General features: G+C 42.4%; 1 protein-coding gene across 1 annotated transcript in view; it reads left to right on the plus strand.

Moving 5' to 3' along the window:
- Window positions 1–340: 340 nt before the first annotated feature.
- LOC143933946 (galactoside alpha-(1,2)-fucosyltransferase 2-like) overlaps window positions 341–13,977 on the plus strand; it is a 76,655-nt gene continuing 63,018 nt past the window's right edge. Inside the window, exon 1 of the mRNA XM_077457141.1 lies at window positions 341–499. Within this exon, the coding sequence (XP_077313267.1) occupies window positions 475–499 (25 nt within the window). The 5' untranslated portion in view covers window positions 341–474. The remainder of the gene's footprint in view (window positions 500–13,977) is intronic.

Here is a 13,977-nt window from a genome sequence, read left to right on the forward strand (position 1 = left end):
GGACCGCTCAGGTGGGTTCAGAATAGGATCCAAACACCCCTGAGCTCATCCCCAATCCTGAAAAGGATTAGCTTCTACCTACCCATCCGACCACCCTCCAAATTACACGATCTTAGCCCTGTAATGAGGATGATTTCCTAAGTGCCTTTTAAGCCTTTAGGTTTTCTGTGCTGCATAATTTTTATTATCTTGAATTCAATCACATCTCATGTGTATCTAACATGATGGATGTCCAAAGACAATTTGTTTGCTCTTGAGTCTGTGATTTGGATTATAGAGAGAAGCAGGTAAACAGGTTGCCACACCTCGAATGACACAATCTCTCAATGTTCAGCTTACCTGTCACAGATGTATTCACACTCCTCTACCTTATACTAGTAGGTAATTATGGAGCAGGTGCTTTCCTGCTGTTCTGGCTGACTGGAGTGAAGAAAACGGGTTGCATAGTTGAAGTCACACACACACAGAAGAGACATGAAGTGGCAGCCTGGTATTGCAGGTGAGTGCATTTGCTTATGTAGTACTCTCTATTCCCACTCTTAGGCTACTTTCACACTCTGCAGTAAAGGGGCACTATCTTTAGATGCTGCTTGCAGGACTTTTTTTACCATCCTGCAAGCACACCGCTCGAGTGGGAAAGCACTCGGGCTTTCACACTGGAGAGACAGAAAAGGCTCTTTACAGGCGCTATGCAGGTGCTATTTTTAGCGCTGTAGCATCTGTAAAGTGCCTCTGTGTGAAAGTAGCCTAAAGCCTTGTATACACGGTTTTATTGTTGGATGACCGAGCGTCAAATTTTTGTCGAAAGGGTGTGTGCAGGATTTTGTTTAGTATACCAACTATCCGCAAATTGTCGTTTGACAGACACACACGTAGTGACGTACTATGAGAGTATGAAGAGGAAATTAATTTCTCAAGTATCACCCTTTGGGCCCCTTCTGCTAATTTCATGTTAGTAGAAGTTTGGTGAGCATTGATTCACGATTTTCAGATCATACAAAACAAATGCTTTTTAAAATATGTTTGGCATAACTACATGCAAAGCAGCTTCATTATTATCCCATTAAAGAAGTTGAGAAATTTGACATTTCATCAATTGCCACTTCACGAATGTTAATTCTAGATTACGAATGGTAGTTTACAAGACCAAACTTTTCCCAGTCGTTCCTTGATTCCAAGCATGCGTGTTTGTACTTTCGACTTTTGTGTGACGATTTCTGTACTGACCATCCGAAAATCAGATGTTGAGTTCACATCAGACAAAAATTTTATAGCCTGCACATCCAGCTTTTGTCTGATGTAAAAGTCAAATCGTCTGTCGAATGCACCGTACTAACGATCCAAAAATCCGCAGACAGCTCGTCTTCAGACTTTTCTCTTCTGATTTTAGTACCGTGTATACAAAGCCTTAGGCTATATTCACACTGGAATTTCTGCATTTAGCTTTATTTAATACAACAGAAGTTATTTGGGAAGTAGGAATAACTTTTTATGCCTCCCAGATATTTTTTCCTGCATTTAGATGTTCTTGCTTTAAAGTAGATTTAGCCTTAGGCCTCGTACACACACTTTGATTTTCGGAAATCAATTGTGTGATGACGACCAACCGTCCGCAAATCTTAACGTTAGTACGGTGCTTTCAACAGCCGATTTCACTTTTTCATCAGACAAAAGCTGGATGTGCAAACTATAATGATTTTGTCGGATGTGAACTCAACGTCTGATTTTGGTTTCATTAGTATGGTTTTCGTACAAAAAAATCATAAGAGCAAGACTACGCATGCTCAGAAACAAAAGAATACATACAAAAGTATTCAACGCGTTACGTCACTTCTGATGTTGTATTCTGTCAAATGAAAATTCTCGTATTGCTAGTAACCTCTTCACTTTCGACATGAGACTAACATGCCACAAAAATCAGACCTTCTGTTGTCCGAAAATCAAAGCATGTGTAACAAGGCTTTATTCGCATGCATTTTATTTGATCATGCAAATACAGAACTCTATTTTCTCTCAATGCAGCTAAATTGGCTGCATCTAAATGCAGGCAAATACTGTTTGAATAATAACTGTGTATTTATATGCATTTAGAAATGTCCTCTATTTATTTTTATGTATATTGCCAATGTGAATGAGGACTTAGTCATATGACACTGCCATCTGCCCACATTACTTGGTTGACTTTTTGTAAAAATAAATAAATAAATAAATAAAATATTTATTATAATTATTATTATTATTATCATTATTCAGTATTAGTTTGTCCTTTTATATCCCCAGACAATTGCTTAAGAGCCACTGGTACCTGTCTGGTTAAGGACCTGCTGTTTTAAACTTGTCATACACACATTACAAACTAATTTAAATAAATTTACAATAAATCAATGTTAGAATACATTTTACATAAATAATTGATGAATGGGTGAAACATTTACCATTAGATTTAAGTGATATGTAATCTGTGTGGTAGGTTCATATTGTTTAAAAAAATGTTTATATATATATATATATATATATATATATATATATATATATATATATATATATATATATATATATATATATATATATATATATATATATAATATTTAAATATATATCATATAATATTTAAATATATATTCATATTTAAATACATAATAAATGCAGAGAATTGCATAAAATCAAGAAGTACACAGTATGCTATTCAAAAAAATTGGGACACTGCAATTTGATCTCAGTATTTGGCCCATTTTATTTCAGAATTGCTCTTTTATTTCCAAGTCTTACCACCCAAAGCCCCATAAAATGTCACTATCAACAATCTGGAATTCTTTACCTATTCAATGGAACCTTTCCTCGGTCCATCTTTTAAGGAATGTTTTAATGAATGAATGGGAAGATGTAGATGTGGCGCTAAAGCTCTAGTTTGTAAAGGTATTGGATATTAATATAAACTGGGTGATACACTTAATGGTAAATAAATAGAGATCGGGTGATGGAAACTTAAAGCTGTAACAAAATCCATTGACAGGATCCTATTTTGGATAGAAGAAATGGAAAATTTTCTGAAGAAATTGAAAAAAATTTATAATAAAAATAAAATTCAAGTACTGCTGGGTTACACCCTCTGTCTGGTGTGTGAAGTTACAGCAAGGAAAAAGGAGGGGATATTGAATTGCTAAACTTCCGCCAAATGCAATTTTAAAAGAAAAGAAAATAAAAGTGAGAGAACTGATTGTTTTAAAAAGATCAATTTATTATGTATTCAAAAGTCAGAGGTGTATCGTAGTGTGTTGTTGACTAGGTATAAAGTTGTGGCGCCTCCAATTTACATGTAGTGCAATTATGGTGAATCCCGTGGTCTTTCAAACAACAAGTGTGTTTGACCCTCTGCTAGAAAAACTCATTAGCAGGAGGCAGAATCAAAAAAAAAAATAATAATAATTGGTGGAACAATGTGAATGACAGATATAGAAAAGGACACCGGACTATGTAATGAACTATGTAATGTGCTGAAAGTGTGTTAGACCCCCTGTATTGTGCAAAGTGTATTAAACGTGTAGTTAACACTGTGTTAATGCGAAGTGGTAAAACCTCCAATTGACATATGATACTATGATGGTAGATCTTAATATTAAATACCTTATGTGTTTGACCCCCTGCAAAAACTGCTACAATCCTTACAGATAACCAAATAAATAATATGTCACTGTGATATTTACAAAACAGGACAAAAATATTTTATGGACAGTGAGGAGGAATATATATATATATATACTCTGGTTGTAGAGAACATGCTTCAGATTCTAAATGGACCAATCTAACTTTGAAAAATTGGGGAATCCATATTGGGGATAGTATTGACATAACCCAACCAACCGAAGTCCACATACTGGTGTCGGAGATCTATTTTAAGTGGTAAAGAACAAACACATCTAGGAGTTGAAGGAAAGCAAGTTTCATAGTGAGATTGGTCCATTTAGAATCTGAAGCATGTTCTCTACAACCAGAGTGATAATCACGTACGACCCTTTGAATATATGTTCACTTGGGTCAACACCGTCTGGTAAGCCTACATCTGCTAAGGTGGTGGTATCGGCACTTGGGTAATATTCCAACAGAATTATTTTTGGATTATTTCTTCAAAATCCTCATCTTACATTTGGGACTTTATTTTTCACAAATGGATCTTGTTTTTTGTGTTTAATTTTCCAGAATATTTCTTTCTTTCACGTATTTGATTATTTTATTGTCACATATATTTAAATAAACTCCAATATACAGTAATATTGGAGTGCACTGTTTTGAAGTATTAGAAAATAGAAATCAATTGCAATTCTTTTTGTCACAAGTTCAATGTGTGCACAGATTTACGTATAATTATTTAGCGCTACACTTTATATACAATTTTTTAACAGTTTGAGCTAAAATATCCATGTTTAGCGTGTTAGCTGCTTTGTTTGGATAGCACAGTATTTTTTTTCTTTGTTTTACATTTTTTATGTGCTGATTGACCACCAGCAGGATAGTGGAAAAACCTTTGGAGGGGCGTAACTCCACTATAAATTCCATGGATAACATCTTTCAAGGGGGGTCTGGGACAGGTAATGGTCTTAGCATACCCCAAGCTTTTGGCAGCTTCCTTTATTTCGGGCACAGGTTGTAAAGGAACCTACAAAGTCCTTGCAATCTTGCCTCAGGTTAGGCCACCGTTAGGAGCGCTGAATCAGCTCAGAAGTCTTATGGACTCCGAAATGTCCAACAAGCTGATGTTCAAGAAAGATCTTGAGGACCTGAAGTCTGGCTTCCTTGAGAACAAAAATCTTGTCCTTGTGCCACAGGAGTCCTTCCTGTCTTCTGAGTGCAGAACCCTCAGATTCAAAGCATTGAGCAGAGGCTTATTTGAGAGTTGATCTTAGATCAGGCTGATTCAGAAGAAAATTCTGAGTGGACAAGATGGTGCTGGGGGCGTTAGTCTCCAGGGTTTCTGTGAACATGTGTGAGAGAGCATCTAGGTCCCATTCTTGGACCCTGGGCGATAAGTGAGATGAAAGTTAAATCTCGAGAAGATCAAGGCCCACCTGGCTTCTCATGGATCTGAGATGCTCTTATGTTTTTATAATCTGTGAATATCATGATGGGTGAGCAGCGCTTTCTAGTAGATACCACTATTCTTCAACTACAGCTTTTATTGTCAGCTGTTCCCGATCCCCCACATCATCATTTCTTTCCAGCTGGCTCACTTTTGGGAGAAAAAAGCTGCTGAATGCATAATGCGTTAGGACCTTGTCGTTGAGTCAGGACAGCCCCTGTGGTGACTTCTGATGCATCGAACTCCATGACATAGGGCAAAGCTGGATCTGGATGCTGCAGAATGGGAGCTGAGGTGAACAAAGCCTTTAGCGTATCAAAAGCCACTTGGGCCTCCTGGGACCACTGGAATGGGTATGCTGTTGAGTCTATTGAGTAATTGGGGCAATAATGCTAGAAAAGACTTTGATGAATTTTCGATAAAAGTTAGCAAAGCCCACAAACCTTTGGATGACTTTCTTGTCAGGAGGGGCTGACCACTCCAGAATAGCGGATCCCTTCTGAGGGTCCATGGCTACCCCAGATGTTGAAATAATTAGGCCCAAGAATAGTATGGATGTTTTTTCAAATTCACACTTCTCTGCTTTTGCATAGAGCCCGTATTCTCTCAGTATGCATAGTACCTTCTCGACGTGGCTTCTATGCATCTCCAAGGTGGCAGAGAAAATAAGGATATCATCCAAGTATATGATAAAGAAGTTATCCAGGAACTCCCTGAAGATGTTCATAAAATTCTGGAAGGTAGCCAGGGATTAACACAGTCCAAAAGGCAGAACAAGATAATCAAAATGCCCAAAGCAAGTTCTAAAGGAGGTCTTCCATTCATCTCCCTCCCGAATGCGTACAAGGTTGTAGGCTCCTCATAAGTCTAGTTTAGAGCGAGAGGATAACGGTTTTTGATGGTGATTTTGTTTAGTTCTCTGTAGTCCACACAGGGCCTGAGGGCATGGTCTTTTTTTTCTCCCCAAAGAAGATCCTGGCACCAACTGGGGAAGATGATGGATGGATGAACCCCTTTTCTGGGTTCTCGTCAATGTATTGACATAAGGTCTCAAGCTCAGTCTCTGAAAGTGGAAATATTCGTCCAAAAGGAATCTCCGCACCAGGCAACAACTCGATTGGACAATCGTAAGGATGATGGGGTGGTAATGTGTCGGCTTTCTTTTTATCGAAAACGTCTAGGAAGTCATGTTAAACTAGAGGGACATCTTGGCTGGAATTGGAAACTGGTTGCACTATGCAATGCGGAAGGCAGTAGGTTGACTTGAAGGAGATATTCCCTGTGTTCCAGTCTGTGGGTTGTGTGCCTGGAGCCAGGGGATTCCCAAAATTATAGGAATTATTGGTGAGCAAAGAACATCAAAGCAAAGGAATTATTGATGGCTCAAGTCAGTTAAGGTAAGAAAAGGTAAAGTCTCTTGAATAACAGGCCCAGACCGAGGTGTGGACCCTCACCCAAATGAACTTCAAGTTTATTTCTCTTATCCCGTAAGGGAATCTGAAAGTCTCTTGCAAGAGTAATGTCCATAAAGCAACTGCAAGCCCTGGAATCGACTATTGCTGGAAGTTTGACCTCCCCTCTTGCCAACTGTAATGTAGAGGTTAGGGCAGAGTGAACAACGTCAATTTGCATAGGCCCTCTTTCAGAAGTGACTGGAATGGAAGGGGCAGGAGCAGCTGGAACCTTAGGCAGCATCCATGAAGGCCGGAAAGGATTGCGCACAGTGGCGGCCCACCCATAGGGGGCGCCCGGGCGCCGCCCCCCCCTCTCCCTAGGTGTAAAAAAAAAAGTAAAAAAAAAAAAAAAAGTAAAAAAAAAGTAAAAAAAAAACAAAAACGGGCCCTTTAAGACATTTAAAAAAAAAATGTCATTTAACAATTTAACATAGTGTACTGTGGCGCCGGTCACAGTGCACTATGAGAAGCGCCACGTCGATGCAATCACAAGATTGCATCAATGGCACTTCATTTGCGGGTTAAAAACCCGCCTTGCGGCGCACCGCAGAACGCCGACTAGCTTCTGCGCGTAAAATCACTGTGATTCTACGGGCGGGAGCATTGTCAATCTTAGACAGGCAGGTCACTTCCGGCTTTCGGCTGCTTCACGAAACCCGGAAGTGACGTCGGCAGCTCCGTTCCTCAGCCCGAGCGGAGCTGCAAGACAGTGAGGCAGGAGGTGAGTCACCGCATAAAGGCTTTCTAGTTTCTACTTTGTTGAGAATGTTCATGCATTTAGCTGAATGAATGGAAAAAAAGCTTTCACAGCCAGAAAGGTTTCCCCAGGCCAGGCGACTTTTGCCGTGGCCAATCAGAGAATGAGCTCTGAAGGGGGAACTCCACGCCAAATTTCTGAAATTTTTTTTTACGTGGGTTCCCCCTCCGAGAGCATACCAGGCCCTTAGGTCTGGTATGGATTCCAAGGGGAACCCCCTACGCCGAAAAAACGGCGTGGGGGTCCCCCCCAGATCCACACCAGACCCTTATCCGAGCACGCTACCCGGCCGGCCAGGAAAGGGGGTGGGGACAAGCGGGCGCCCCCCCTCCTGAGCCGTACCAGGCCGCGTGCCCTCAACATGGGGGGGTGCCTTGGGGAGGGGACATCAACCCATGTGACCAACCCATGTGACATCAACTTATGTGACACCGCCCCATTGTCCCTATATAAGTGGAAGCGCAGCACGTCCCTGGCATTCCGGCCGGAGAGATCGTCGAGTCAACATCTCCTGGAGAAGAAGAAGAACGGGCGGCGGCGGCGGCGACAGAAGACCGGGGGGGTCTTGTCCCCCTCTTCGGTTCTTCTGCCGGGCCACCGCGCCTTCTTATAGCTCTTTTACAGGCGGTGGCCCGGCAGAAGAACCGAAGAGGGGGACAAGACCCCCGAAGTCAGAAGAAGAGGCCGGCGGCGAGGAAGAAAGCCGGGCTCCTCCGCTAGCAAAAGAGCTACAAGAAGATAGGGGAGGAGTCCGGCAAGAAGACCCCTGAAGACGGAAGACCCCCGGAGCTGTGCAATAAAATATTTTAACCCTGTGTTGTGTTTTTTTGTACTTTTTTTCACAGGTGAATGGGTAGGGGTACATTGTACCCCATACTCATTCACATAGGGTGGGGGGCCAGTATCCGGGGCCCCCTTATTAAAGGGGGTTCCCGGATTCCGATAAGCCCCCCGCCCGCAGACCCCGACAACCAACGGCCAGGGTTGTCGGGAAGAGGCCCTTGTCCTCATCAGCATGGGGACAAGGTGCTTTGGGGTGGGGGGGCCGCCCGCCCCCCCTCCCCCAAGGCACCCCCCATGTTGAGGGCACGCGGCCTGGTACAGCTCAGGAGGGGGGGGCGCCCGCTCGTCCCCACCCCCTTTCCTGGCCGGCCGGGTAGCGTGCTCGGATAAGGGTCTGGGGGGGACCCCCACGCCATTTTTTCGGCGTAGGTGGTTCCCCTTGGAATCCATACCAGACCTAAGGGCCTGGTATGCTCTCAGAGGGGGGAACCCACGCCAATTTTTTTTTCAGATTACATAAGGGGCGTGGTTTATGAGAAGTGGGAGGGGCCAAAATGATGGGCGGGGTCATGATGGGTGGGGTCTAGCGCCCCCCATCCAAAAACTTCACCAGCCGCCACTGATTGCGCATGTTCTGACCGTCGATCCCGCAGGTGTTTATCAAGTTGGATGGCTAACCGAATGAGCCCTTCTAATGTGGTTGGGGCATCCATACTTGCTAGCTCATCTTTGAGAGCTTCAGAAAGGCCAAGTCAGTATTGATATTTGAGAGCAGCCTCATCCCCCCCTGTGTCTGCAGCCCAATTACAAAAGTCCACTGTATAGTCTTCTAAAGGGCTGCAAGGCATGAAGGACAGCTTCAGCAGTGGCAATTTGGCCATGGCTTCAAAGAACAAATCCACCGAGTTAATAGTGGGATTCTATTTTTCTAGCAGCTGATGGGCCCAAGACTGAGGTTCATTGGACAGCAGAGAAATGATGAATCCCACTGTAGCCTCTCTGGCGGTATTCTCAAGTCTGGCTTGGGGTGAGATTTCAGTACCGAAAGCGGTAACCCGAGCAAGACTCAGGATCGCATTGCAGGATCCATGTAGAGGTTTACTTACCTTGTCCCCTGGATCCTGCGATTTCTCCCCGCTCTGATCTGCGAGCCGCCATGTCTCGCTCGATCTGTCACAGTGCAGGGCTCCATTCCCTGTGAGATTTGCGACGCACAGGGACGGAGTTCGGCACCAATATTAAAAAGTAAACAACATGTAGTCACTACATGTTATTTTTGTACAAGTAGATATTTACTTAACACATGCCATGTGTTAATTTTAATATATGACAATAAAATAATTGCTTTTACATTTCTTATGTATTGTTCTCTCTCTGCTGTTCTACTTAAAATACTTCAAATAATTAAGTGCCGGAAAAATCCCCTTTCTCCTTTGGCTTCTTCATTATCTAAAATATTCTAATTGGGATGAGGTGCTTTTCTTTTTGGTGTTGATGGAGGCTAGAATCAAACTTTGAATACAGTATAAATACAGTATACTGTAATCTTACAGCTTACAGTACTGTATCAAATAATTACACATCTCTGTTGTCCCTAGTGGTTTGTGCAGTGTCCTGCATGCAGTTTTATATTATAAATACTATTATTTTTGCATGGAAACTGGAGACTGTCCATAGCAACCAAAAAATGTCCGTTTACATCAAAAGTAATTTTAGACCAGCTAGAAAACAGGGATAATAAATTAGAATCACTTGCAGAACTGAGCGATAGTGATTCGTGGGGAAATTCATCATCAAACACTAAAATTAATGACAGTGACAATTCTGCAACTGAGCAACTTTCAGTGTTTTTTATTTGATTACATTACTGAATATTTTTTATTATTATTATATTATTATTTTTTATAATTATTTATATTTATTTATTATATTATAATTTATGATTTCCTGTTTCAAACTTTATCATACCCGGGATGTCTACTATACTCTTGTTTGGACAGATTTAAGTGAGTTAAGAATTACAGGCCTACAATATAAAACGCCAAATTTCCATGCAAAATAATGGTACCGTTTTCAGCACCTAAAATCTGAAATAATCGTACCGCCAGGGAGGTTAACAGTCTCTAAAGAAAAAGTTCTTGATTAAAGGGCCAGGTAAAGTAAGCAGGTATTCTTGAATTCTCAGAACTTTCTTCGGTCACCTGAGAAGCATTCTGGAGTGGATACACTTGGTTTGGGGGGTGGAACTACCATGGTGTGTATGTAGCAACTGCATCAGGTGGATTAGGAGTTTCTGTAGCAGAGGACATTGTCCAGTTCTGTAGGCAACCCTCCAACTGAAAATACCGCTCCTGTAGGCTCGTCACTGCTTGGGTAAAGGCTGCAACTTGCTGGCACAGAGCCTTGTATGGGTAACCACCTCTGACGGCCTCCAACATCTGGCTGGATGATACTGTCACGTACCTTGTCAGAGGCCAAAGTGCTGAGAGGGATTCCCTTACGGCTAAGTGCAGAGCGCCCCCTGAAGGTGGTACAGGGAGTGCTATACGCAAAGAAGCAGGGGTTTCCAGCTGTGACAGGCTGAAGTGATGAAGAGATGTCCGCTGGAAATTGGCTGACAAGCAGGGTGGACTGCTGAGCAGGAATCCTTCGGGGGTACCAAATGATACTTGGCAGCAGGGAGAGACAGGAGCAGAGTCAGGAGCCAGGCCAGAAGTCATACACAGAGGATCAGCCAGTGGTAAGCTGGTGTCATACACGGATCAGCAGGCAGAAGCGGAGGCACAGGAACAAGCACACAGTGGTGTAGTGGTTAGCACTCTCGCCTAGCAGTAAGAAGGGTCGCTGGTTCAAATCCCAACCATAACACCACCTGCCTGGAGTTTGCATGTTCTCCCTGTGCCTGCGTGGGTTTCCTCTGGGTACTCCGGTTTCTTCCCACAATCCAAAGACATGCAGGTAGGTTAATTGGCTTCTGTCCAAAATTGGCCCTAGTATATGAATGAGGAACTTGGATTGTGGGCTCCTTGAGGGTAGGGACAGATGTGAGTGTGCAATGTACAGGGATAGGGACAATTGTAGACACTCACGCAGGTTGAACTGGATGGACTGGTGTCTTTATTCAACCTTACTAACTATGAAACAAGCCAAGTGTCAAAGCCAGGATAGATAAGACTGGTCAAAGGCAAGCTGGGTCGGTAACACGGAATCCAGTGATAGCAGGAACAAGAACTCAGGAATACACAGGGAAGCTGAAGATCATTCAGAAGTTAATAGTTGCTGCTGCAGGCTTTAAATAGACTACTGGGTGGCTAGAGCCTCTTGCATATTGCGTGCGGTTTGGCACATGCACTGGAGAATGTAACTTCTTTGCTGTTCTTCTTGTGTGCGCATTAGCGTTGGCGAATTTGCGATTGTTAATCCGCAATTCTGCTGGCTGTTGATAGATATGCTAGTTCTTCTGCGGATTGTTCTCTGACCTATGCAAACATTCCCATAGACACACTCCTAAACCTTGTGGATGGCCTTCCTGGAAGAGTTGTTATAGCTGCAAAGGGTGGGCCAATTCAATATTGAAACCTACATACTAAGACTGGGATGTCATTAAAGTTCATGTAAAGCAGTGTTTCTCAAATCCAGTCCTCAGGCCCCCCCAGCAGGTCATGTTTTCAGGTTTTCCATTATTTTTCACAGGTGATTTGATCAGTTTCACTGCCTTAGCAATTACCACAGCCGTTTCATCTGAGGGAAATCCTGAAAACATGACCTGTTGGGGGGGCCTGAGGACTGGATTTGAGAAACACTGATGTAAAGACAGTTGTCCCAATACTTTTGGTAATACAATATATATATAATTGTTTATATGGAATTTTTCTATGTATTTATTTATTTTTTTCTGACCCATATCGGCTTGTGTGTGTTTCTGACTAACTATGTAACTCTGTATACTGTATATAGACATAGATATATTAGATATGTGTGTATGTGTAAATATGACACATACATTGTGCTTTCTGTTTGTTGGACTTTGTGCTCTGTAAAGTCTTGAATACATTCAGCTGAAGTGTCCTAACTTTTTTGCTTACCCAAGATTGGAAAACTATAAAGAGTTGCATAACAAACAAAAACCATGCTTTTTCTATTTATAAAAGCAGTATGAAATGAGATGTGTCTACACTGCCTGTAGCAACCATGACTAGGGTAGTTCAGATAACTTATTGCCCCAACTCAATTATGTACCTAACTAGGGATGAGCCGAACACCCCCCGGTTCGGTTCGCACCAGAACTTTCGAACGGACCCCAAATTCGTACGAACGTTAGAACCCCATTGAAGTCTATGGGACTCGAACGTTCAAAATGAAAAGTGTTAATTTTAACGGCTAACATGCAAGATACTGACCTAAAAAGGGTTTGGGGACCTGGCTCCTGCCCCAGGGGACATGGGTCAATGCCTAAAATGTTTTTAAAAATGGCCGTTTTGGCGGGAGCACTGATTTTAATGATGATTAAAGTGAAAGAAAAGTGAAATATTCATTTAAATATGGTGCCTGGGGGGTGTCTGTAGTATGCCTGTGAAGTGCCACGTGTTTAGAACAGTCCCTGCACAAAATGACATTTAACGGAAATAACATCATTGAAAACTGCTTGCGGTTTTAATGTTATATCTGGTTCCTGCAATATGGTTGAAAACCATTGAGAAAAATCACATGGGTAGCCCTCCCTGCCCATTACCAGCCCCTTTGGGTCTTGTACGCATATCAAGGGGAACCCTGTACCCATATTAAAAAAAGGAAATGCGTGTGGCCCCCAGGCCCTATATACTCAGAACAGCAGTATACAGGTGGTGCAAACAAGACAGGGACTGTGTAGGTTTGTTGTGTTAAGTTGAATCTGTTTGTAATTTTCAACTGGTACATTTTTAAAGTGTAGCTCCAGTCAAAAAAACTATTTTTAAGCTTTTTGGAAAACATAGGGAAGGGTTATCACCCCTGTATAATTTGTTTTGTCGTACATCTTTTTTCATCTCACTTGCTGTTGTCTCCTTCTGTTTGCAAGTAGGAGATGTTTGTAAGTTGGATGTTTGAAAGTAGGGGCCTGCCCTATATGCTCTGCAGAAATGGCAGAACAAGGTGTTGGTTTTGCCACAACATTGTAAGCCCTCAAAGTGACTCTTGCTGGGCGCTGGAGCGCCCTGCTGTGATTGATTATATCAAGAATTGTAATTACATGCCATTGTTGAACAGTGGTAGAAAAATTGACCTTTGGTGGTTGTGGTGCTGGTGCCACAACACTAAAAGTCCTCACAGTTACTCTGGGTGGGCACAGGAACGGGCCCTCCTGCGAAATATTATATCAAGAATTGTAATTACATGTCCCTGTTAAACAGGGGCAGAAAAATTGGGCCTTAGGCACTTGTGCTGGTGCCACGACACTGCAACCTCTCCCATATACTCTAGTTTTATTGCAGGAATTAGCCCTGCTGCAAAGCATTGCATCAAAAATTGTACTTAAACGCCCCTGTTAAACAGGGGCAGAAAAATTGGGCCTTATGCACTGGTGCTGGTGCCACCACACTGCAACCTCTCCCATATACTCTAGTTTTATTGCAGGAATTAGCCCTGCTGCAAAGCATTGCATCAAAAATTGTACTTAAACGCCCCTGTTAAACAGGGGCAGAAAAATTGGGCCTTAGGCACTGGTGCTGGTGCCACTAAACTGCAACCTCTCCCATATACTCTATTTTTATTGCAGGAATTAGCCCTGCTGCAAAGCATTGCATCAAAAATTGTACTTAAACGCCCCTGTTAAACAGGGGCAGAAAAATTGGGCCTTAGGCGCTGGTGCCACTAAACTGCAACCTCTCCCATATACTCTATTTTTATTGCAGGAATTAGCCCTGCTGCAAAGC

This window comes from Lithobates pipiens, unplaced genomic scaffold, assembly GCF_037356315.1.
Source record: "Lithobates pipiens isolate NorthernLeopardFrog02 unplaced genomic scaffold, aLitPip1_a1.2 Scaffold_27, whole genome shotgun sequence".
In the NCBI taxonomy this organism is placed as follows: Eukaryota; Metazoa; Chordata; class Amphibia; order Anura; family Ranidae; genus Lithobates; species Lithobates pipiens.